Here is a 26,764-nt window from a genome sequence, read left to right on the forward strand (position 1 = left end):
TAATGCATACATCAACCCGTGGTGCCTCTTTGAATTCCATGTCCTCTCAACACCATAAAAGGTCAGCAGTGTGCTCAGGATGAGGCCTAAACTGTATGGTTTCCTTTCAAATATAGCAAGCAGTAAATTCAGTTTGCCATTTTACATCAGAAATTAAGTGTTGGACTCCCCAGCCCTGGCAAATCTTTGCATTATTGTAATTGCCCACTTACGTAACTGTTCTCTTAGGCCTTGGTAATACCAACTTAAGATGCCATTACTTGGGAATTAAGCCAGCTATTATGCCAGTCGAGATGTTAAGTCTAGATTTCATAACCCACCATTTAATATCTGAAATAACAAATATAAAACTCAAGTTGCTACTGACTAGTGTGAGGAGGAGCTATACTTGTCAGTGCGGTTCCTGGAGCAGAGCAGCACTGACACCTGTGTTCAGCGAACAACCCCTAATGACCAAAGAGGCTGGAAATATGGTCTTTGACATGTGCTATTTATAAGTCCTATTAAAAAGACTTCTGTGTTCACCCATCCCAGAAGTGTGTGTGTGTGTGTGTGTGTGTGTTTAGAGGGTATAGAAGAGTGTCTACTATTTTTACAAATAGTTTTATTTCCAGAGAGTATCCTACAGAATGAGTCCAGGACATCTCATTGTGGCCATTTCATTTATTCTTTCGGCAAACAGCAAATATCACATGACAACATCTACTACCATAAAACAAACTAATTCAAATTTATTGAGTGGAAAATAGGGAAAGGGACAAAAAAGATGGGACAGTAATATTAAAGAGTTCATGAAGGATAAAGTCCAAAATCTTCGGCACACGTCATGGTCTTACGGTGTAGAAACAGGCCAGCACCTCTGCGGCTAGCAGTCATGGAGGCTTGTCTTCTCATGAGACATTGCTGTCAGGGGCTGTTCTTCTTCTCTGTGTCAGAATGGTACTTCTTAGGCACAACCCCAAGGTTCTGTTTAGTTTCCCATCGATGCAGAACAGACTGGCTGGATGCAATATCACGTTTCATGCCTTGATTCTGTGGATGAAACAGTAACACCCAACTCTTGCCCGCTGAGAACCAACAGAGCCTCTCGCCCTCCCTAATGCCACGTCTATGTTCAGATAGGTAGTTTTGATCGAGATAATTTGGGAAGGGTGAAACTTGTATGAAAAAAACGGAATCCACAGGTTTCTAGCAGGAGTGGAGTTGAGAGCAGCCAGATGGTTACAGGGCTTCTGTAGTTAGAAAGGGAGGGGGCGGGATTCAAACTTCCTCACAGCCACCCTGCTGGCCTCACCTCTTCCATCCACCTCTCTTCCCGGGGAAGCCTCTGCAACCGGTTTTTGGTCAGCTCAAGTTGCAGGCCATCGAACCTGCATTTAAACCAGCGGTGAGCTTCTTCCAGATTAGCTGTTATCTGAACACACAAACAGCCACAAGTTCTTTTGTGTACAAGTCTGGGAGATTCGTATCTAGGTGTCAGAAGACTCAGATTCTCACATGGGATCCTGCACTGTGTCTGTACGGTGGACCAAACAGCCATCAGGCCGAGGAAGTCCTCGCTGAGTGAGGCTGTGAAGGACACAGCCAGGCCCCTGCTTTGCATGCCTCTCTCGTCAGTGCTCGCTGTCTATCCTACACCCAGTGAACCGCTGACAGAACAGGTCTCAGCAAATGAGTGCTGCCAAGTAGCTTTCTGATATTACAAGGCCATCGTGCACTCTGCTGAGATTCAGAGCATTGGACTTCTTTGCTATGATGTCATTTATCTTTAGGAACTACAAAAAATATTTCCAGGTCTGTTGATACAACCTGGTAACAGCAACAACTTCGCTCTCCAAGCCCAACTCCATCCAGCCCAACCCAACCCTTTCTTCAAGAATTTTTTTTTTTATCAGAAGTACATTGAAAGATGCTGAAATGGCTTCATAAATCACACTTATGTATGGTAAGTGAGAGAAAACTGATACTGAAAAACCTATTAGAGTAAGACAGTTGGGGGCTTTAACTAATTGTAGACACAGTAACAGACAGTTCATGGGAAGTGAATGCCAGCTGGGAAGGCAGCCCAAGAATGAGGACCTCAGTTTGATCCCCAGAACCCACATTAAAAAATATTCTGGCTGTCGTGGCATGTACTTGTAATCCCAGAACCAGGGACGAGGAGACAAGCAGATCCCTGGGGCTTGCTGGTTAGCCGGCCTAGTCTAGTTGGTGAGTTCCAGTCCAATAAGAGACCCTGTCTCAAAAAATAAAAATAAAAAATAAAAAAGGGTGGATAGTATCTAAAGATACCCAAGGTTTTCATCTGGCCTTCACATGCGTGCTCACGTTCAATGCACATGTGCCCACACATGAACATATATGCATGTGCATACACACTCAAAAAACGAGAGGAAATGTAACTTTACTAAGGGCAGACAGTTGGCATTCAAACGAGGCTGACAAGAGTCGTTTTCTTTCTAATACACTAGTTGGCAGGTTATATTGTCATGTAAATTAACAGCCATAACAGGAACAAATGAAAAACTGACAGCAATGTTATCATGATACTGTAAGAGTCTTCTTTGCATGCTGACTTCCCCAATGCCATGTGACTTCACTGGTCCCTGGGACAGTGCATGCATGACGGTCTACCTATATCTTTTCTATAAGTCACACCAAAACACCTGCTTAAGTTCTTTAGTTTGTACCATTTCTTCAAATAAAAAATGAAGTAAAATAATCTTCTCTGCATGCCACTATGACACCTTCGACTTATTGTGCCAAGCTGGCCATTACCATAGCTCCCAGGCTTCTACATGGGTACGTGATAAACAACCACTTTCTGATTAGATGTAAGGCCTGTTCTCCATAAGGAAAACTCATGTCTGCTCCTGTAAGTCTAGCCAAGAACCCAAGGCCATGGAACTCACAGGGTGTCAAGCCTTAGCTCCACACCTTACTGCACTCGCCTTCTGTTTAGAAGTATGTATTTGGACTTCAGAGCTCAGTAATATTCTAGCACTCATTCTCTAGCATCAGAACACAGACCTTACATAAAATTCTTCACAATAAAACGAGAGTAAGCTGTTGGCCCTTGCCTGTTGCACTCCTAACAAATACATCAGTGGCAGACTCCACAGCACTCTGTTTTAGCGTTGCTATCTGTATTTCCTAAGTGCCTGGGTCTAGCTCACCTGTTCTGACTCCACACTGGCTTCTTTTAATTTATTCTCTGTCGCTTCTTTACATTTCTTCAGGTGTCTGACAGTTTCTTCCAATTCCTGAAAATGTGATAGATTTTAAAAACTTCCAATGTACCATATAGAACCAAAATTCTTCAAATTTATAATATAGATAGATCATGAAAATAAGACGGGACACTTTTGAACTACTTGTATTTTAATACAATTTAATCTAAAGTCTACATAAAGGGTTTGGTTTTGGTTTTTAGATTCTGCCGAAAGAACTTAATGTCTCTTTTTTGGAATTAAAGAGCACCTTTCTTAGCTTTTGGAAGGTATGGGAGCTCAATGATCTCCTGAAATTTGTTTTTGGTTATTACACTTTTTGTTAGGAATAGCTAAGATTCCTGTGGCAGTAACAAGTACATTCTTTCTGCAGAGAACAATCAAGAGCTGAAAATCTCCCAGAAGGCTAAGGAATCCAGTGCATATATAAGATCTAGCTGTTTTGCAAAAGCAAACATCATTTTTATTAAACTGAGAATGAAGATTATTTTCTACACCCCAAATTACCACGATTTCAGTATGAAACGTCCTTCAAAAGGCTCATATGCTGGGTGCCTAATCTTTAGTTGGTTTATTTTGGAAGGTGGCAGAAACTTGAGTAATTAGTAGGGTTTTTTTGCAGAATATACCCAGACCCAGTCCCTCTTCTGTTTCCTGTTCACCATGAGATGGACATCCTCCTTCTGTACATGTTCTTATTCTCATGCTGTCCTGCCTCATTTGGGGTCCACAATCAACAGATCCAGGAACTACAGACTGGAATCTATGGAACGATGCTCTGACAAATCCTCCTTTAAGATGTTTGTGTCAGGTATTTCTGTCACTACAATGAGGAAATGGCTAACAGACCATTTTTGTACATGTATTTTTCTTTCTGTGGATGCTAGGAAAATCTGAGTGCCTTCTTTCTGGATTTAGGCATACACACTTGTTAACTTCTCACTGGATTTAGGCACACATACTTGCTACTTTTGACTGGATTTAGGCAAACACACTTGAGAACTTCTCACTGGATTTAGGCACACATACTTGAGAACTTCTCACTGGATTTGGCACACACACTTGCTAACAACCATTGAGAGGATATTTAAAAATTCTTTACCTTGCACCGATTTTCTAGTTCCTGCCTCATTTTCCGCTCAGCCCCTAGTCTCAACTCTTGCTGTTTATTTCGAGTTGAGGTTTCATACTGGCTCTTAGCTAACAGCTCCATCTCTTTCTGTAGGGCATTCATTTCAGTTATAAATCTCTGGATACTCAATGACTGACAAGGAACAAGGAGGGGAACATGGTGAACCTAAGTTAGAATTTTACATTAATGCAAAACACATAGTTTGAGGGAATATTTTACCTGTTCATAGTTCTTTTTCTGATACTGATCCTTAATTATCTCCATTTGCCTTAATTCTGTTTCTATTTGCTGAAAGTAAACGTACAAATATTATAAAGAGATGACCAGTAGACTAGCTCTGGTTGGCTGCAATCAAAGCTGTCAGTTTCTGCCGGGTTCTCTTTCCTACTTAGCCCACTGACCCTGAAAATGCCCAGAATCACTGCAGTATCTCAGCAGAAGCAGATACGATACTACAGAAGCAATCTGCCCGCTTCCCAGAGAACACGTGCAGCTGTTGGGGCTCTCAAACAGCTCCACAGATATCACAGCAGCCCTGACCCTCTCAACAACACCCTGCAGTAGAGAGGAGAGGGGGAGGCTTCTCATACAACCTTCATCCGCTCCACATTCTGTGCATTATTTGCCTTGGCAGACAAGTGCAGTTTTATTTGGGCCCTTTGGTTCTTCAGTTTCTCCTTGTTACTGTTCAATACTTTTTCCAACTCCGTGAGTTTCTGTCGTAGCTCTCGGTTTGCCCGGGACACTTCCACTGACCTGAAGTTGGCTTCATCAAGAGCTTTCTTCAGCTTTGAAGACAAAAGAACAGGAACACCGTTTACCTACTATTCAGAAGAAGCTTCAGTTCATTCATACATTTAAAAAGGCTGGAGAGGTGGCTCAGCTGTTAAGAGCACCAGCTACTCTTGCAAGAGGTCCTGGATTCAGTCTCTAGCACCCACACGGTGGCTCACAACCACCTGCAGCCCCAAGTTCCAGGGTCTGATGCCTTCTTCTGGCCTCTGAGGGGACTAGGTATGCACAGGGAGTACAGACCTACACACAGGCCAAAAACATACCCATAAGAAATAAATAAAAAAAACCGATACAATACATGATTTCTGATTATGTAGCAACAAATCAAGTGATTTTCTTAAGTCTTAACATTTGAGAGTAAAAAGACTATATAAAGAATGTGAACTTGCAGTAACGAGCTGCATTTTACGAGCATGGCTATGGAGAGACACTGAGCTCCAGTCTCGGCTTCACCACCTACCTACATGCAGGGTTGTGTAATTACCTTCCTGAGCCTCAGGTTCATCCACTGAGAATATGTGCATAGCCTACAGATGGACAGACTAAGTCAAACAAGTGAAGAAAAGAAAACAGACCCCATCATGATATCATTGCTAGGTGATTACTACCATGCTAGGAATATTTTCTTGCTGTCAAAGCACCATGGCTCAAGAAATGAAAAACAAACAAACAACAAAAACCAAAAACCAAAACCTTAGATTAGTGCATGCATTTTATGGTATTGCTTCCTGTGAAAGCATTTTAATAATCTTGTCTTCTGGAAAAATACGAATGCTTTTACACAGTCCTCGTCCTCACAATGTCTTTACATTCACATAGCTTGTTAAAAAGGGGTGTCTGAGAAGGGGGGCAAGCAGAGGGAAGGCTTCTTAGAGCCTGGGGGTGCTCTCTGTCCCTGCTCTCAGCAAGTAGCTCTTTTGATAGACCATCCAGTCTAGTGCACTCTTCTGCTGCATCCCTAATCTTCCAGTCTAGTATCCCTAACCTTCTGGACCAGCACACTCTTCCGCTGTATCTCTAACCTTCTGGTCCATTACATTCTTCTGCTGCATCCCTAACTTCTGGTCCAGTACATGCTTCCACTGCATCCCTAACCTTTTGGTCCAGCACACTCTTCCACTGCATCCCTAATCTTCCAGTCTAGCATCCCTAACCTTCTGGTCCAGCACACTCTTCTGCTGCATCCCTAATCGCTGTGAGATTTCCCATTGCTACCTCAAAACAGACTAACACCAGTAACTAGGCACGTTTGTTCGTATGCCCATTACAGATACTTTCCAATTTAATTATTTAAACAGATCTAAAAAGTGACCTTGATTTTATGACAGAGGAAATGGAGTCAGAAGCCAAGTCACACACATACATAGCTAACACAGGGCAAGGCTGGGACGCGGCAGGGCTCTGGGCTCACACCTCTGCTTCTCACCAGTGGCACACTCTGTTGCCAGGTTTCCTCACACAGCCACCATTATCAAAGCTGCTTCCTCTAAGGCTTTAGGTTTTTAAATTTATATTTATTTATGTTTATGAGTGTTTTCTTTGCCTGTGTGCATGCATACCACAAGTGTGCCTCATTTCCAATAAAAACAGAGAGGGCACTGGATCCCCTGAAACTGGAATTCCAGGGAGGCTGTGAGCCACCATCTGGACACCAGGAACCTCTTCCTGGTCCTCTGCAAGATCAATGAATGTTTTTTTTTCTTTTTTTTTATTAATTTTTAATTTTTTAATAATTAATTAAAAGTTTATTCACTTTGTATCCCAACCCCACCCTATCTCCCTCTTTTTCTCCCATCCCCCTCCCCCAGTCCAGTGATAGGGGAGGTCCTCTTCCTCTTCCATCTGACCCTAGTCTATCAGATCTCATCAGGACTGGCTGCATTGGCTTCCTCTGTGGCTTGGCAAGGCTGCTCCACTCCTCAGGGGGAGGTGATCAAAGAGCCAGCCACTGAGTTCATGTCAGAGACAGTCCCTGTTCCCTTACTAGAAAACCCACTTAGATACTGAGCTGCTATGGGCTACAGCAGAGCAGGGGTTCTAGGTTATCTCCATGCATGGCCCTTGACATCTCTCTCTGAGAGCATAGCTGGATGTCCAGGCAAGACTGGGCCAAGTTTCTGAGTGAACCTTTGTTTAGGTGGTATCCTAAGACCTGGACCCCCACCAGCCTCCCTCCTCATCCCAACCAGAGGTGGCACACTTTGGAATGAAGGGTGACTACATCTCATCTCATCTCTGCTGTACTATAAGACAACAGCTTATATTACATGAGTTTGGTTTGGTTCCGTTTGTTTCTCTTGGTGGTCTCCCTTTCCCTCCCCATCTCCCTTCTCCTTTTAAATCTCCCTTGATCACATTTGGTAGTGATTTTTTACTTAGTCCAGTAGTCATCTAGCTTAATATCTAGTTAAAGCTAACCATGGTATACTTGTTACATAGTAAGGAGCTTTCTTTCTTTTTTTTTTTTTTAAGAAGCAGTTTTGTTTTGTTTTGATTCTGTTCTTGCTTTTAAACGATGCTGAGATGGTAATGTTACTCTCCATTTTTGGTATCAATTCTGAGACTGTAAGAATCTTCATCTGGGAGTTTAGCACACACTGAAGTGAAGTTATGACATGTGGAGCGGGAGTGGGCACAGACTCTCTCTTGTGTTGTAGAAGTGACATCCAGTTGGCTGCTGATCAGACTGTAGCAGTTCATTTTCGTGACGTCTCTTTGTTAACCTAAGAATTTCTATTTTCGGCAATAAGGTAAGGATGGCCATGTTTTGAGGGTCCTCCTTTTCTATGAGTGCTTTTTTTTTTTCTGTTCAAAGAGGTCATATTATAAGGTTTTTTTGAAACTGTGACTTCTAAAAAACAAAAAACAAAACAAAACAAATTAAAAAAAGAAATGCTATAAATATACTTCCATTAACTACATAGAAACTATTAAGAAAGAGAGAATCAAAAATATTTTTGTGAAGGAGTATCTCCCAGGCAGTTAAGTGCCCTGGAAGGAGGGGAGGGAACCTTGTCAACAAATATTCTTAACTGTTGAGTCATCTCTCCAGATCCAGGTTTCAATTTTCTGTGTTCTGAGCAATAAGCTCTGACTAATGGATATTTTTACATTTAGGCCACCTCTTTGTTTTCCAAAGAACTTGCTCTTTATAATGTATTTATACAGTGGTTTACAGTTCAGAAAACTTCTGTAAGTATCATTAGCTGAAGTTGTTAACTTCTATCTGTCAATGACAATTACTATATAATAAATTTGGTAAGACAAAATCCATCAAGTCTTGTGTGCGTTTTTACTATTTTATAATAATTTTTATTATTTAAAACAAAATTTAATTTGAATATATTTTGATATTCTTATCCTCCCATCATGTCCTAGATCCTCTCTCTCTCCCTATCCAACTTTAAACTCTTTCTCAGTAAACACACAAAAACTCAATATAAGACCAATACTCCTCAAAACCAAGAAAACAAAATAAAACCATACCCAAAAAGAAGAAAAACAAAAAACAAACTGTAACCAAATAAAAGCATATAAAAATTTAACACTTTCTCTTCTATGTTCATGATACAACAGTTAGTTTATTCCTCTATTAAAATAGCCTTTTGAAAGATGGGCATGGTGGTGCATGCCTTTAATCCTGATACTCAGGAGGCAAAGGCAAGCAGATCTCTTTGAGTTCAAGGTCAGCCTGGTCTACAGAGTTTCAGGACAGCCAGGGCTGCCCAGAGAAACCCCATCTCAACAAACCCAAACCAAAAAATTAAAATAGCCTTTTGACTTATTTCTTTTTCAATAGAACCATTTTAGTTGGCCCTTTGATTTTCAATTAGCAAAAGATGTTATGGTTTTCTATACCTACATCTACTTTCTTTCTATTTTCCCCTACTTTCTACTGTAATCACAATAACTGTGATAATTGTACTGTAATAATTGTTACTGTATCATTATAGAGAATTTTAATTTTAATTCTGAATTAATTAGTTCTGAATTTTAATTCAGAATTTTAATTCAGAACATGGCTGCTCTACAAGAGATCACATCCAAAGACTTTCTAGGTCTGTGTGATCCAGCTGGAATACAGACACACCTTTAATCCCAGGAGACAGAGGCAAGCAGAGCTCTGAGTTCAAGGCCAGCCTGGTATAGAGCAAGTTTCAGGTAGAAAAAAAAGAGCTTAGGTCCAGGCATGGTGAAACATACAGGTCCATCTAAGGTAACTTATTTCTCCCTGACACTTCCATGTTTGTAGCTCAGCTTTGCCAGGCTGCATAAGAGAGCCTAGCCTGGCTTCTCTGCAAGACTCGAAGCTATGCTTTCATTGTTCCTGCTGTTGGCCTTAACCAGCCTAAAGCAAACCTTTTCTTACTTTGAATTCCTTTAATGCCTCTAGTTAGCCAAGAAAAGCTCTTTGATGTCTTGCTATTTATCTTGTGTCCAGAGTGGCAATCACAACTGCACAGGGATTATTTGGCTCATTCACATAGCATGAGTCACATCTTTTACAGCAATTTTTTTTGTTTTGTTTGCTAACACAAGGTCTCATGTAGTCTAGCCTTGAACTCATGTGTAGCTGAGGACCCTCCACTTCAGACTCTGCTGTCTCTACCTCCCGGGTGCTGGGGTTGCAGTTGTATATACCACAAAGCCTGGACTGTGTGCTGCTAGAGAAGGAAGCTAGAGTTCTGTGCAGCTGGGCAAGCACCCTACTAAGCCATATCCCCAGCCCTCCCACTGCTGTTGGTGTGCCTCTCCACACAGAGGATGGACAGGAGGAGGGGACAGGGATTACATCTTTAACACAAGGCAGTCGTATGCCTGTGAGAGCAAAGTTCTTCTTAAGGCGCCCCTCTGCCTGCATCAGAAACTGCCTTCCTGTCAGCGTTGCTGTTCAAACAGAGATGGTCACAGCATATTGGGCTTGCTGAGCAGAGGGGCCAGAAGAGCTAAGACAACTGCAGGCATTTTAAACCAGTTCTGCTGGGCACCCTCTTAAGAGGTGCTCCCCCAGCACAGAGAGAAATGAGGGTCAATATCAGACTTGAGGAGAGCGGGGCCAGGAAGACAGAGGGCCTGTAGAGAGAAGAGGAACCTTGGGCTGGACTTCTCCGTGACAAGCTGGAGACAGGGTGGGCTCCTGACAGGATATGAGGGTGACTCTAGCTGAGACTCCTAGTAACAGGAAGGGGTCATGGAGACTGAAGAGGACACTCTAACTAGATAGGACTCCTAGTGAAAGGAGGGAAACACCAACCGACCCACAAAATCTTTGACCCCAAATTTACCCTGCCTACAAGATGTGCAGGACCAAAAATAAAGCAGAGACTGAGGGAATGGCCACCTAATGGCTGGCCCAACCCGAAATTCACCCCACAGGAGACAGCCAATCCCTGACACGCTTAACTATATTCTGCTATGTTTACAGACGGGAGCCTAGCATAGCTGTCCTCTGAGTTGCGCCACCCAGCAGCTGATGGAAACAGATGCAGAGACCCACAGGCAGTCATTGGGTGGAGCACAGGGAGCCTTGTGGAAGAGTGGGGGAAAGGACAGGATGAGAGGGGACAGGAACTCCACAAGAAAACCAACAGAGCCAACTAACTAGAGCCCAGGGTGCCTGAAGCACCAACCAAGGACCAGGCATGGAATGGACCTATGGCTCCTACACAGATGTAGCTGATGGGCAGCTCAGTCCTCATATGGGTCACCTAGTAAGAGAAATGGGGGCTGACTCCAGCATGGATTCTGCTGCCTGCTTTTCAATCACTTTCCCCCGGTGAGACTGCTTCACCAGGCACATGGAAAAAAGATGCTCTCAGTCCTGATAGAACTTGATATGCTGGGGTGGGGTGGGGCTTCCCTTCTCTGAGGAGTAGGGGAGGGGTGACAGGGGAAACAAGGGAGGATGGGAGGTGGGGAGGGTGGGAAACAGGGAGACCGGGATGTAAAATGAATTAAAAATCAAAATTAAAAAAAAGAGGTGCTCCCCCTTCTCAAACAGCCCCGTACTTCAGAAACTTCCCTCTGCGCTGCTTTCTTCGCAGTGTCTCTCTCGGTTTGAAACTGCTTTCTCAGAGCTTCAATGCGCTCTGCATGCAATGCTGCTTCTACTTTGGATTCCTCAGCAATCTGCTCTCTGTTTTGAAAGAAACAATAAATTCGCTTTAAAAATCATCTTGAGTCAAGAAAGGTTTTCAGGAGAATGTGAACCGTCTAAAAGGCATATGGTTTACAAACGAGGTCATCAGCTCAACCTCATAACCAAGGAACTCAGAACCAAGGAAAAGGGGGTGCAAACCTAGCCAGCGGTGTTAAACCCAGACCCCAGTCTGTATGAAGGAGTCAACCAAAAGTGGGGAGAGCATTTAGAGAAATAGAGGGTATAACTGCACATAAGAGATGGGCTAGTTTGTCCACCATTAGTCCCTGAAACATTTTTCTGGTTTCAGTGAGCTATACTTGCCCAATCGCAAACTCAACGACAAGCCTTCTACTCTTGATTTTTCTCCAGGCTCAGTGGGGCCTTCTCTATAGTCTCTGCTCACAGTCCAGCTCTTCCACAGACCCAGGAGAGAATGCAGCCAAACGTGTTCTCCTTCCAGAGCCCTGAGCCTCCATTCTTTCTCTGCCTGCCTGCCTTTCCTCATCAGCCCAGTTTTGCTTCTATATGATCAGGAATTTTCCAGATCAAGAAGATCCTTTCTCTGTGTAATCTTCTAGGGCTCCTGAAGTGAACCAATTGCAGATGCTCCTTGTCTGACTCTTCCTTCTCCTGGGCCATGCTCTGACCTCCATTCTACCTGTACTTCCCAGAGAAGACAATGCACTTCAGAAAATTAGCTCTCATCTTTGTAAGGTGTGAACTCTTCAGAACTAGACCTGCATTTCTACATCTCATAATTCCACCTCAAAACCAAGTCTAAAACATAATCCCCCATACATTATCTTTCTTCCTAAGAGCATACCCAGATTAGTACAAATTTGCATAATATCAAGAGGTTGGCAAATGTCATATAAGGTGGGATTAGTCTTTAATGAAAATAGGAGCTATGCGGGGTAGGTAAAGACACATTCTGAAGCAAATGGTACAAGGAGGCCTATGAGCCTCACCTTATTCTTTCGCTATCATTGACCCTGCAATAATTGTTTTAACAATAGTGAGAGGATTATACTTTACATTCTTTTTAATTGAAAATAGATTTTTTTTCATGCAATATACTCTAATTATGGTTTCCTTCCCTCAATTTCTTCCATAGACTCCTACTTCCCTGCCCATCCAAATATACATCCTTTCTTGTGCTCTTATTAGAAAATGAACAGGCATTTAAAAACATAAACAAGAAAAATAATTGTAAAGTAAGATAAAATAAACCAACCTAAATAGGACAAAACAAACAAATCAATAGAAAAACAAAGAGTACCTGAAGAATTTTCAGGCTATTCAGGGCTAAGAATGACTTAGTAGGTAAACTTAAACACGATATCTAACTTTGAAGGGTTTTTTTATGAGTCTGCCAGCCACTACACAAACACCATATCGTTTTAGCCAAAACTCACACAGGTCTCATAGGCGGAAAGTACCATCTCTGCTTTAGCTTCTGCCCTGATCCTTCACTGACACGTACAATCAGTGACAAGAACAAGCTTCTATATATGTTTCCCTGAAAATAAACTTCCATGACTGATATTAGTGTCTAAATCATATTTACTGACATACTGTTTGTAACAAAACCTTCCTGGTTTGATATAACCAATTATAAGCAAAATCTAAAGAGGATTAATAACTTATCATCTACTTAGATGTTCTACTCCTGGATGAGTTAAGCCCACTCAGAAGACTGGGATTCCTTGCCTAAATATGTATTTTGGTTTCCTTAAGTTTTTATTTGCATTTGTGTTCATGTGTGCACATACCATGTACCCATGTCAGAGGACAAGTCTTGGGCAAGTCAAGGACGAGTCCTGCTGCCTTACAGGAATGGGTATTGGAGTCAGGTCATCAGACCCACATAAGTGCCTCTACCTGCTGAGCCATCTCTTTTAGCCCTTACTTTGGTTTTCCTGAGATAGGATCTTACTATGTAGCCTAGGCTGGCCTCAAGCTCATGATCTTCCTGCCTTAGCCTTCTAAGTGCTGAAACTATCAGTGTGTGCTCTATGCCTCAATGATCCTTTAAAAGGAAGGCTTAGGCTTGGTAGAATCGTGTGTCCCTGCAGTCATCTTTACAGTGGGTTAACTTCACATAAAGAGCCAGCCTGATAGCGGGTGAAGCGCTGAAAAGGAGACCCATATAGGTTTTTCCCAGCCAGCTAGTACTGGCTGCTCCTCAGCTGTGCCTTGCTGCTCACCATGACTGAGCTAGGCACACTAGCTCAAGAAAAAGGAAGGGCTTCCCTGGCTTATCTGAAGAAGCCACCTTTTCCCCAAGGGAGGGCAGCGCTTCCCGTTTCACTGTGAATATACTGTCCTTACTTGTAGGCTTCCAGGTTCTGCCGCTCAAGTTCCTTGTTTTCTAGTTTTTCTTGGATGTGATCTAGCTTAGACTGCAGATGGCCATTTGTCTGGAGAGCTTGCTCCAGGCTCATGGCCAACTTCCTGTTGTCTTCTCTAGTTACATCTAGAGACTTCTGTAGTGGCTCCATCTGAAAGGGAGAAGACAGCTTGTGAGTCGAGGGCAGTCAAGAGAATAGTCTTCACTCCTTACATTTTTAAATGCCACTGAAATTATCAGTTGGAACTAAAAAGAAACACTATAGGTAAAATAATACACACACACACACACACACACACACACATACACACACACACACCACCCCACCCCACCCCACCACCACCATCAACTTACAATGCACACTGCTTAAGAGATTCTTAGGAGGCAATTCCACTGTAGATCAGAAAGCACCAGAGTAAAGAGCTAGCTTACTTTACCTTGATTTTCAAGAGTTCTACCAGTTAAATTGGTCTCTTACTGATTTTATCAACTGTCCGGCCTCATTCTCTAGTAGATTAAAAACTGGCAACTATTTCTTATATATTGTCCCCAAACCAGGCTTAGTTAAGGCCTACTGAGATGGCTCAGTAGGGAAAGGCACCTGCCACCCAGTTTGCCAGCTTGAGTTTAATCATTGTACCCACAGAGAAAATGAGTCCCACGAGTTGCCATCTGACCTCCACACAAGTGACATGGTGCACAAGTGCTCTGGCCTCCAAATCAACGAGCATTAAAGGCTTCTCCATGTTTGTTACACACCTGCATTTGTGGGCTCATTCTTTGTGGGCGCGTAGCGCCCCACTAATAGGGTCGCCAGCTACCTCTGAGATTACTAAACTCTGAGGTTGCTAAGGCATTTAACTCTGGGAATAACCTGTGCATTGGTAAACGAAAAGAATGTGGGCAATATGAGACAAAAAAAAAAAATCAGAAAAAAAATATGCAATTTATTACCTATTTTCTATTCATAAATATGTCACTGCCCAGGATTCTTAGCTGAATGAAAAGGAACTTTCTAAAAACTAATGTCACAATAAACTGAGCGGGTCGGTGTTGTTGTTAAATTGGTCTCTTACTGATTCTATCAGAGGACCCTGGCCTCTACCTCGCTGCTGTGCTGGGCCTCCACAATCATTATCCTGGCCTGCCACTGGTCCACTTCTGCTTCAAGCTTCTGTACTCTCTGTTGATTTAGAGACCTAAAGTTAGAGGCATAAGAGACAACTGTAAGGAGGGGTACAGGAATGGTGACACACTTCAAAGTCCTATGCCACCTTTCCTTCCCGGCTCGGGCTGCACTGTTAGTAGCTACACATGTACAAAACGTCAGCGAGGTGATGGTAACAGTCGTAGCTATATTTTCAGAGCGAGGAAGGAAGGCTTCTAAGGAGTTAAAAGTTGTTCCATGTATGGATAACTTAGTAGGCTATGAGCCCATGTTGTGACTGACTTCTAGAACAGCAATTTATTTTAGTATACACTTTCACTAGTTTGGTAAGGGTTGGCCTGCTGCTGAGATTTTGTTTTTTTGTTTTTTGTTTTTGCTTCTAAATATAATAGCTACTTTGAAATGTATTTTGTCAAGTAAATGATATGCTATCTACTATTCTCTTACCTTTCCTAAATTTAAAGTACTATATAACACTTTTATAATATGCAAAATAAAGATAAATACATGAAGAAAATACAAGTCACTTGTCATAACATAGAAGCAATGTAATCTGGGAATATACATGATCTATCCCAGAGGCACTATCAGTCTCAGAACATTTTTACTTCGCACAAAAGAAATATTAAATGTAATTTTTATTTATTATTCAGTTTTTCATTTTATGTAATTTGAAACATTCCATGAAGTTCACTAATAAAACACAGCTAAGAGTAATTCTCAGGCTGATTAACCTAAAATAGTGATTAATCTGGAATTTAGGCTTGAATGGTGCTGAAAGTAGCAAGACTACAAACATCTATGAACTTCAGAGGACACATTTTGCTTCATGCCACTCTAGCATGGGCAACTTTCTTAGGTTTTCAAGACAGGATTTCTCTGTGTCGCCCTGGATGTCTTGGAACTGTGTATGTGGACCAGGCTGGCCTCAAACTCAGAGATCCACCTGTCTCTGACTCCTAAATGCTGGCATTAAAGGTGTACGCCACCTTACCCAGCTTGTAACTTGGATTTTTCAGAAAGCTTTCTAACTGCAGGTTTAGTCCCTAACCTATTAGTTCTTTAAACACCATTTGAATAGTTTTTCAAAGTAAATGGTACTCAAGAGACTTCATGTTCTTCCTCGACATGGCCGAAACACAAATGTGGTACCTTTCCTTCTTGAGGCCCGCGATCTCCGAATCCCTTCGCCCGAGCTCTACCTGGACTTTCTCCAGAGCTCCCTGCATCTTACTGTGAGAGGCCAGCACATTTTCCAGCATGATTGTAACTTTGCAGTTGTCTTCTTTAGCCTCTGCTAATTGTCGCTGGAAGTTTCCCACCTGAGGGAAAATCAAACTTTAAGACACAAAAGGGAAACACGTATTTCATTTTGGTCTAAGTTATTGTTCTTTGTGAAAAAGAAGAGCAGTGTGGCTTCCTGACCACTGCCGCAGCACAGTGAGCGACTATGTGAACATACTGGGCCAACAACGTCTTTGGTTCAAAGGTGATCTTGGGCAATTGTCCCTAACTGTCTTCTGATGGGCTCAGAAAAGGAGAACACACCTGAGGATAAAAGACTGGGGAAGAAAGTGGTGCTGCTGATGAATGATGTGCCCACAGGCCTCCCTCTTTCAAGAGGTAGTTAACACATCACTGGCTGTCAAGAAGTTTGAGATGGGCCAACAAGATGGTTCAGGGCATAAAGCATTGTCCACTAAACCTGATGACCTGAGTTCCCTTCTCTGAGACCCATATGATGAAAGGTGAAAACAGACTCCTGAAAATTTTCCTTTGACCTCCACAATGCATCCACATATATCCATAGAGCAACACATTACATAGAGAGAGGAGGTCTGAGATAAAAATATGGCCCACATGTACAATGGAATATTATTCAGACATAAGAATAACAGAATTTTGTCATTTGTAGCAACATGGTGGAAGTGGTGGACATTAGATTGAATCAAAATAACTCAGGCACAGAATGATATCTATTGTGTATGGTCATTTAGATGTGGAAGCTAAAACCTGACCTCAAGGAAGTAGAACTGTGGCTGCTTGAGCCTAGGAAAGCTGGTGGAGAATGGACATGGGATGGCTAACCTGTAGTGGTGCTGCTGGGAAGGAGAAAACTCCTAATGGTTCTTAAACTATCATAAGATAACATGTCTTCCAAGAATTAGTTGAATGTTTCACATATACTAGTATAAGTAGCTAGTAAGGTATGTATTCAAATGATAAACATCTGGGGTGACAGATATGCTGAACTGGTGTGATTGTTACAAGTTTTATAGATGTATTTAAATGTGTGAATGAAAAGTCTCAATACATTTTCAAAGCTGTCTGGGAGTGGACTTCTGCTCCTGCTAAGTCACAGAGGAACAATGGTAAGGAGAAGCATCACAGCAAGGTCACATCACACTATTAAAATGAGGAAGAGCCTGGTAGGAGGGCAAAATCCTGTAACCCTAGCCCACGGGCCAAGGGACTAAGACAGGATAGACACTTTCAGACCAGCCAGGGCTATGTGGTCAGACCCTGTCTCAAAAATCAAAAGGAATAAAAAGAAATTAGATTGCTACCAAAATCAGACAGACTTTAATAGAAAACATTTTGTTATGGTAATTGTAGTAGTTCAGCACATCATTATGGAAAATTTACAACTATTTTAACCCTTCCCTGATCATAGCTGCTCTTTTCATGAATGGGAAAAAGAAGTCAGGGAGTGCAGCCTGTCAGATTTCATATGCCCCTGTCAGAGATAGGCTTTTAGAGGGGACGCCTTGCCTTCTTGTTCTCCCTGTCCTCCAAAACCTCCAGGTCCCCTTTCAACTTCTGGCTCTCTTTCAGGGCAGCATCTCGACACTTCACTGCTTGGGCCAGCTCTTCCTCATTCTTCCCAAGAATAGATTTCATCTTGGAAGGACAAAAAGAAATAATGCATAACTTTCTAAAACACCACAAATCAGTGACTGTAATAAGGCACAGGAATTTAGAAAACAAACATTAATAGTTATATATGCTTATCCACTTGAATAAATAAAACCCACCTCCATTAGCTGCTTATCCCTTTACAAAGGACTACAAATTCTTAACAACAAAATCAGTGAACAAGCATAGGCAAACTTAGCACGTAACTCAAACACTCACACAAAGAGTGGGACTATGGAGTTAAAAGTTTTGAAAATGCAAACAATCCCAGACTGAGATAGAGATAAGCTGCTGCCCCAGCAAGTCTGGGCAAATGAGAAAAGTCAGGACAACAGAAGACAGCTCTAGTCAGAAGACAGAAAGATGGGAAGAGGAGGGATCACAGGGAGTAAGCAGCAGGGGGAAGCACAGGGAACAGAACACTGACAACTGGAAGCAAGCACATGGCACACGCCTGTGGTCTGGCTTCCTGCTGAGGGTAGACGATTTGGAAGCCTTGTCCAGAAGGTAAGCAGGCAGGCCCTGTTGAGACAAATGGCTCCCCTCTTCATAGGACAAGCCTCCAACCCATTTGAGACCTCTGGTGAGGTACTTACTCAATGTCCATTTTGCTACTCCCTGTCAGAACACATCCAGGAATGGAGTCACACAAGGGAAATTCTGAGCGCTTTTGAGAAAACTCCAAGAAAACAAGACAAGAAAGAGTCTTGTGGCCTGTTTCTTCAACAACACAAAATTGTTCTTGAATGGGACTTCATGCCCCTCTCAGGTGTAGTGGATAGGAGTGAATTTACTTTAGCTGTTGCTATTCATGTGCCTCTATGGAAAAATATGTTTTTGCCACGTGCAGCTTGTCCTTGTGACTGAGCACCTTATTCTGTGTGATTCTTCTTAATCCTCAGAGTGTAAGTTGTCTGATGTGCTGGGAGCAACTACATGCTGGATTAGAAGAAGCAAGCAAGTGAGCTTCCTGGAGGCAGCCCACTTGTTTTTGCATGGCTGACGAATGGGTATATCTCTGTTGTAGGCACAGCCCTACAGATTTTGCCTCAAGACTGCTTATTGTTGCTAGCCTGCCTTTCCATGCTTGTCTCATATATCTGGCATGGCAGAGACCCTCATTGCTTATTGCTTCACTCTGTTGGGCAGATTTCCTGCACATTATTTTGAAGATGTACTTTCATAGTACTGTTTAAACAAACTGATGATTTCATAACCCCTGATGATGATTTTAAAGACTTGATTCAAGTAATTTAGAAACCCTACTGCAGTGTAACGAAAACTGCTAGAAACTCTATGAACCTCCATATGTCAAACACTTGATTTACATTCATTCCAGGTTTAATCCAAGGATAAAGCCCAGATGTACACCATGATAAGACCATATAAATATAAAAACAAAGAATAAATGGTTAGATATACAAATCAGATACCTGTTTCTTCGAAAAACCTTGACTTAAAAAACTTGCTTTGAACACAAAATGTACATTGAAATAACATAAAACTGCTTTAAACTTATAATGAGCACATAAATAAAACCACTGCTTCAAACTTATAATAAACAAAACATCTAGTTAGATATTAGAATCAATAGTCCTACTGTAACTCCTTTTATATATCTAATTTTGAATGATGTAATTTTTCCATTCATAGAGTACCTTTGTATTGGACAGTATAAAAACCCAAGACAATTAAACAGTTCTTGAAGCCACCCACTTCATCCAAAAATGTGTTTGTCTATATATATTGTATATATATATATCTGTTTACATATACGTGGATGAATGTGTTTTTGGGAGCTCCCTTGTTTTTTCTACTGAGTGTGTGTGTGAGGTCTGTAACTATCTGCCTGCTTTGTCTGCCAAAACTGTACGCTTTTGCATGTTTCTAAGTTATTAAGTTTAGTAGGTGAGAAGCAGTCTGGAGGGTTTTATCAGCCTTCTTAATTAGGACTCTACCTTCTAGCAAGCCACTGTTCACTGCTGAGCCATTAAGTTAAAAGGAACTAAAGTTTTTCTATTTATAACCTATTGTATTTACAGCAAGGAACTGTCAGGGCTGCGTCCACTTGTCCTCTGAGTTAAAGGGGCCACCTGGCTTGACTGATTAAGATCCTCCACTGTCTTGTCCTTTAGAGGCTCTTGTGATCAGCGGCCCCTGGGAGTTAAACTGTACATATAGAATTAAACTCTATATAGAAAGAGCCCCAAATAGCAAGGCTACTAGCCTGGAAGATTAAGAGTTAAAGTGTATATAGAGAGTAACAAGGCCACCAGCCTGAGAGTTTAAGAGTTATAGAGAGAAACACCAGCCTGGTCATCGCAGATGCTGTGGCCACCTTGGTCCACCCTGTGTGCTGGAGCTGGTCCCTGGCACTCATGCTCTGAATAGAGTTGGCTCTTTTATGACATTGTAGTCCACCTCATTTTTAAGCCCTGCTCTGCCAGGTGAACACCACCAGCTACAGCTGTAAACAACTCCCCAAACTTCACAGTACAGTGGCTAGGGGTCATCTAGAGAAGGAACTATTAAAGACTGTGCTACCCTCAGAGCTGAATTTAAGGTCTAATCAGAAGTCAAGGGACCTGGAGAGGAGCTGAAGTAACAGGAGGCTCCACTTGTGTGGTGAAGGCTACAGTGAACGGGAGTACTGCCCTTCATTGCCAGACCTTAGTCCACCACTCGAGGATAAATGAAGAGTCCCACAGCCCCGGGCTTGCTGTACACAGGTGATGCCATCTTCTGAAGTCATGCGTCTGTAGTGGGGTTCACTGTGCATAGCCTGACTACTTGTAGACCACTGGAGAACTGCACTCCAGCCTCATCTGTAGAGGCACATGAATAGCAAGAGCTGAAGTCACTCCTATCCACTACACCTGGGAGGGCCAGAAAATCCCATTCCAAGAACAACCTTGTGTTGTTGAAGACACAGGTCACAAGACTCTGGGCTGGGGGTTGTGGTCCTGAGGGTTTGAAAGCACAGAGAGTGGTCCTCTTGGACCTGTCTCAGAGCTTTGCCACACTCCATAGCATGTTCAGGTCTCCTCCTTTGACAACGCTAGCCACCCAGAGAACTAAGGAACTGTGGGTTATAGGAAAAACTGTTGGGACAAGATTCAAAGCTAACGGTGGTCAGCACAGGCTCTGGTACACAGGGGAGAGACATTCGTAAAGGAAAGACAACTCTGACGTCTGACTGGTCCTGGTTCAGCACTGTCCTAAATGGTAGGAAAGACAGACTTACTAACTTTTCTTTATAATTGGCAGACAATTTTATAGGACCCAGAAAGAAGCTGTTCCAACACTTGATCTTTTTTCTGCCATGTGTATTCCCCTATTCGAAAAAATCATTTCAGTGGAATTTTTCACTGTTTGTTTTTTTAAAGACTATTATTGTTGCTATTGCTGCTGCTGTGTGTTGTGTGTGTGATGAGATATGCAATGTTAATATATGGTTCCACAGTACACATGTGGAAGTCAAAAGGACAGCTTTGCTGAGACAGTTCTCTGCTTCCAGCTTACCACAGATTCCAGGGGTTAACTCAGATGTCAGGCTTGTGTGGCGAGGGCCTCTACTGCTGAGCCATCTTCTTTATTCCATTCATTCACTATTTCTACCTTGACCAGAAATAACTTTTAACTTTATAGTATACTCAAATTATCTTTGCCATTCCCGCGCTTACTGCTCTTGTATCAGTTTTCAATTTCTGTATCTCGTCTGGTTTACAGCTGTTGCTGCTACCGTGAGTGTTACTCTGAGTAGTACTGGGAATTGAGAATAGGCTGTTTACTAAGAAGAACCACAAATGAAACAGGAGCAGATGTTCAATCTAAGATGCAGAAATTGTAACACAGAAGCACAAGAAACATGTAAAAGGAGGAAGACACCTCCAAAGACTATGGCCCATAAATTACCACATCCAAAGAGACTGACATGGTTTAATGTCAAACCAAGAATCTGGAAGTCTACTTTAAAAATTGATAACGACTTCAAAGAAAAAGACAAACATGAAAGAAGTAAGGAAATCCATTCAGAACATATATTAAAAAGTTAGTATGCCAGCAACATGGTTGAGAAATACAGCAAGGAAATTGATATTTTAATAAAAAACCAGAATATTAGCAATGAAAAACTCAAAACAACAGAGGAAAGCATAAACAGTAGATCTAATCAACAACTGAAAGGATGTTAGTGGGCTAGAGAAGAGAACTGAGTAGGTAGGAACATCTGTGATGCAATCATGAGAACCAGAATTTCAATGTCCATCATCCGTGTAAAAGTCAGGCATGGCTATATCTGCATCTGAATTAGCGGGTGGAAATAAGCAGATCCCAGCCAACTGCCGCAGCTGAAAGGGAGAGCCTCAGGCTCAGAGAGCGCCCTTGCACCACAGGAATAAAGCAGAGGAATAGAGGAAGGAGCCCCATGTCCTGCTCTGGCTTCTGCATGAACATACGTGGGCATGCACACATCCCCACTCATGTACACACACATATAAAAGTGTATCACATGCCATGTAAAACACAACAAACAAAAGAAAAAAAGAATATTAGTGATGGAAGGCTGAAGAAACACTAAATTCAGGCACCAGTAGGGAGAACATGACCACAGTTTTCAAGAACTCTCAGGACATGATCATGAGACTAAATGTAAGAATCTCCTGGGAAGGAGCTGGAATAAGAGCTAACAGCATATAAAAATCTAGTAAAAAAATTATAGCTGATCCAATAAAGGATCATGGGGTATATAAACAAGATATTAGGGCAGGGCCAATGCCCACGAGCAGCCGGTCAGTACAAGATTCACTTTATGCTGGTTTTTTGGTAGGGGGTACTTTTTTATGTGTGTGTGTGGGGACTTTTTTATTTAGTTTTGTTGTGACATTTCTCATCTTACTGTTTATTTTAATTTTTTATATGTTCTTAGAGAGAGAGAGAAAGAATAAAGTTGAGTAGATTTGGAGAGGTGTGGAGGATCTGGAGAAAGTTGGAAAAGGGTAAAATCATGATTAACATATGTTGTATGAAATGAAAATTTTAAGTAAAAAAGAAAAAGTGTATTCTAAGATTTTTTTCCCAAATTAAAAACAAATAATAAAAATAAAGATTACAGCAGAAATGTTAAATCTAGCGAAAGAATATCAAGCCCAAATAGACTTGGCCAGAGAATAACCTTCCCCATGACACATTATAGTCAGTATGCCAAAAGCACAAAGCAAAACATAAGAAAAGTTATAACACAAAACACCAACTCATTTACAAAGGTAAACACATAAGGATAAAACCAGATCTCTCAACATAAATCCCAAAACTCCGGAAAGCATAAAATGATTTATTTCAGGCCTTGAAAGTATAAACTGCCAACCAAGACTGCTATATCCAATAAAGCTATATTTTAAAGTTAATGAAGGAAATGAAAGTATTCCAAGACAAGATCAAAGTAAACAATTCATGGCTACCAAGCCAGCAACACAAACAATATTTAAAGGCACCCTAAACATAAAGGACTTGAACAGTTGCAATCATGATAGCAAAGGAAAGAAGGGCAAGAAAGAAAGAAGGATGAAGCACGAAAGAATCAACCATGTTTAAATCAACAAGCCAGAAACACCCTAAGTTGAACAGGGAAGAAAGGAAGAAGCACTAATCAAAACAACTAGGAAAACAGAATCAAAGTAATCGGTAAGCCTCTCAACTGACTGTGGGGCACTACTCCTCACTGATAGATCCACAACACAACTCCTACACCTAAGACTCAGAGAATGTCGCAGAGGAGGCAGCAAGATTCTAAGAGCAGCAGCATCTGCTGTGGGGACAGCATCTTCTAAGTGACACTGAGCCTGAACAATGTGGTCATCTCAAAAGGAACTACACAGTGACAACACCATTTGGCATGCCGACATGGATAGGGGATCTCACAAGCCTCCACTCCTAGACGAAGAGCCAGAGGCAATTAATGGTTGGTAAGAAAGGACCATCAGTCTTCTCTGAGAAGTTATACAGTCCTAAACAGTCAGCCCTAACACATGTACATGCTAGCCACAGTAAATGGACTCAGCAAGCTGTGCTTATATCAGCATGTGTAATAATGATAATTAAAGAAAAGGTCACGAATTTGGGAGGAAGTGGTAGTGGAGGCATGAAAGGAATTGGGAAAGGAGAGGGAGGGGTAAAAATGATGCAAACAGTAGCAGTATAAACTCCCAAAAATATAAATTAACAATATAAAGACCTGGCACACACATGTACACAGGTGCACACAACCACACAGGCATGGCGTGGGGATAGGGCTGGCAAGCTGGCTCCGCAAGGGAAATTACTTTCCAACCAGCCTTATGACCTGAGTTGGAACCTGCCACATGGTAGAAGAGAACCCATTCCTTCACATGTGTATCATGGCAACGTACCCCCGACCACAAAATAAATAAACCAATATACCATTAATGCATATTATATGTTATAAAATATAATAAATATATATCTATAAACATAAATATAGATATATTATATAAAAATACCTATTTATAGACAACATATTCTAATATAATACATAATATATTTTAATATATAAATATAATAAACATAATGTATAAATGTTTTAATATAAATATATTTATATATTTATAAATATATATGCATATATAATACATTATATATAAATTCATGAGTATGCATATATTTATAAATACATATTTATAACTATGAATATTTATAAATATTTTTATAAAGATATATAAATACATAAATTTATAAAGATAAAATACGTTTATATCTTTATATATATTTATACAATATGCTAAAATATATTTTATATTTATGTATAATATATATTTGTTATTTATTAATATATACTTATATATACTTAAAATCCAGAAGGCATAAACACTAGAACTTTGTGAGCAGGAGGCAGTTTTTACAGATCTGCACAATAATTTCAGATTAGCACACTATTTTACATGCTACTCTTTCTAAAACTCAAAATAACTACAGGCTCCCAGAATGTAACAAAAAGAATGCCCTGCGGTTCAGCATGGCGAACTGTCACATCATCATCACCCAGGTTATAGAGCTCAACTGGTTTCTTTTCGGCCTCATTCGTGCACGCGCATGTGTGCAAACGGTTCCGTGCAATTTGCTCCCACATGAGCAGCTGCGGGTGCTGGATCAGCAGGCCGCAGAGCTGTCCCAGCAGCACTGACACCTTTTATGTTTGCTTCCTCCAGTCCTCGCCATTCCCTGACACACACTCACCTGTTGTCTCCCTGTGTCTTTCCTTCTTCACTTTGTCTACAGTGCCTTGCTAAGCGTAACTGACATAAGCAAGCTGCGCAGACATAAGATGTACAAGCTGGCGGCTCCTGACATTTGTGTAAACCCTAAACTACTACAAAGACAGAACGTTTCCAATACACATTTGGTAGTATTTCAATCTGGTTTTATTTCTATTTCCCTAATTGTTATTATATGTATTTCTACCAGCAAAAATATTTTCTGAGAATATATAAACATATATCCTTCGGAAAATAAGCTATGATAGTTATTGTCTATAAATATCAAGCAAAGGATGATGTTTTCACAAGTTTACTCCAAAAATATTTCTAAATGTTCAATATATTGGGACTACTCAGATTAATATATCTCTATTTTAACAACAATCTTTACCCAATCATTTCGATTCAATTTTTATAATTATGCATAAATTTTAAAATATCAAAGCTTTTGGAAAAGTCAGTTGTTATTAAACCAACTTTTCTATGACCCAAACAAAATTTTGTGACAGCAAAACTCATTGTCACTATTTACAAAACAGTTTTCATTATTTGTGAACTCTCAAATTTCCTTGTTACTCAAGTCACGCATTTCTAGTTATTACTGCACTCCACATCTGAAATGTCCCTAAGACCCAATGTGTGCTCTTCACTTACCGAACTCTGATTAAGGACCTCTGAGCAGTCCTCACTTAGTAAGGGTCTTGAGGCAAGAATGTCTATTTTGCCTTCTAGCCTCCCCTCCATGGTTTTAATAGCATTTAAAAGAGTCTTTAGAGAGATTCTGGAGTCTCCAAAATCCTGGGACATTTTCACAGAAGGCAAGGTAGGTGCGAAACTCACTCGACGTGATGCATTTGGAAGAACATGGGGCAAGGCAACTGCTGGAGCTCTTTCCTTTACATGATTGACATAAAGCCGAGAACCTTCAAGGGATTTCGAAGACATGGGCCTCTCTGGAGATTTCCTTCTTCTTGGCGGCATCACCAGTTATGAGTAACAGAATCAAGTAAGCTAAGACTTGGTTTTCAAGGAGTACCCAAGAAGATGGAAAGCGTATTCGTTGCCTTCCAGAAGGAAAAGATCACACTGACCTAGTGAAGAAGCTTCCTTAGGAGACTATCTCTAATGAGGCCTCTTTACAACTTTGTGACCTCAACACTCAGAAGAAGAGCCAGTTGGTTAGAACCCCATGGACATTCCATTTGAAGAAATATTCCAGTTCCATAGTTAGTGGGGGTATATGTACACAAAAGTCGAAGACACGAAGGTTTTCAGTTTATACTAACAGTTAAGGATTTTTACAATGATCTAATTTCCACATGTGCTAAATTTGTAATCACTAACTGAATTGCTTTCTTTCAGGAAAATATTCATGGGCTAAGTTCTTTACTAAGCATCTTCTACACTTTGCTTGCTTCACTTGATCCATTTACTGAAATGCTGTGACTGAGAACAGGTGTGAGCCTCCCCAGGCACTCTGCTGGGTAAGCCACTACTCATACCTCTTTCAGATGAGCTTCTCTCTGTTGCAGATGTGCCTTGTTGGCACTCAGTTCTATGTTTGCCTACAATTAAAAAACCAAAGATATTGGTTCCTCACATTTGCCAGAAGATGTTAAGGCTCAAACCCCCAAATCTATGAGCTTGTGAAACCCATGAAAGTTTTGCATAACAATGTTCCTTCTGAGTGGTTGTGAGAACAACCACTTGTTTTTCAGAAAGGTGTGGCTTCCAATTCAACAAAGTTTAATGACTGTTAC

At 41.2% G+C, this 26,764-nt stretch overlaps 1 protein-coding gene across 1 annotated transcript; it reads right to left on the reverse strand.

Annotated features, from left to right (window-relative positions):
- Positions 1-686: 686 nt before the first annotated feature.
- Positions 687-25,985, reverse strand: Ccdc150 (coiled-coil domain containing 150). Its single transcript, XM_055616771.1, has 11 exons — positions 25,659-25,985; positions 17,590-17,718; positions 15,970-16,139; positions 14,755-14,848; positions 13,631-13,800; positions 11,167-11,293; positions 4,582-4,650; positions 4,333-4,494; positions 3,177-3,263; positions 1,295-1,414; positions 687-1,032 (listed from the first exon to the last, which is right to left on the reverse strand). Exons 1-11 carry the CDS (start codon positions 25,983-25,985, stop codon positions 907-909), a joined length of 1,581 nt encoding a protein of 526 aa, XP_055472746.1. The 3' UTR covers positions 687-906.
- Positions 25,986-26,764: the final 779 nt, after the last annotated feature.

The sequence above is a fragment of the Psammomys obesus genome, unplaced genomic scaffold (assembly GCF_907164565.1).
Source record: "Psammomys obesus unplaced genomic scaffold, mPsaObe1.curated_primary_1811, whole genome shotgun sequence".
Classification (NCBI taxonomy): Eukaryota; Metazoa; Chordata; class Mammalia; order Rodentia; family Muridae; genus Psammomys; species Psammomys obesus.

What these genes read in the sequence shown, in the direction of transcription:
- Ccdc150 (XM_055616771.1), bottom strand. Translation starts at nt 25,985, where the DNA reads ATGCCGCCAAGAAGAAGGAAATCTCCAGAGAGGCCCATGTCTTCGAAA. An exon ending in CAGAACCTGGAAGCCTACAA is followed by an intron (nt 11,294 to 13,630) that starts GTAAGGACAGTA and finishes CTTTCAAAACAG; the next exon opens with AGAGCAGATTGCTGAGGAAT. An exon ending in AAGAGAGGTGGATGGAAGAG is followed by an intron (nt 1,033 to 1,294) that starts GTGAGGCCAGCA and finishes TTTCATCCACAG; the next exon opens with AATCAAGGCATGAAACGTGA.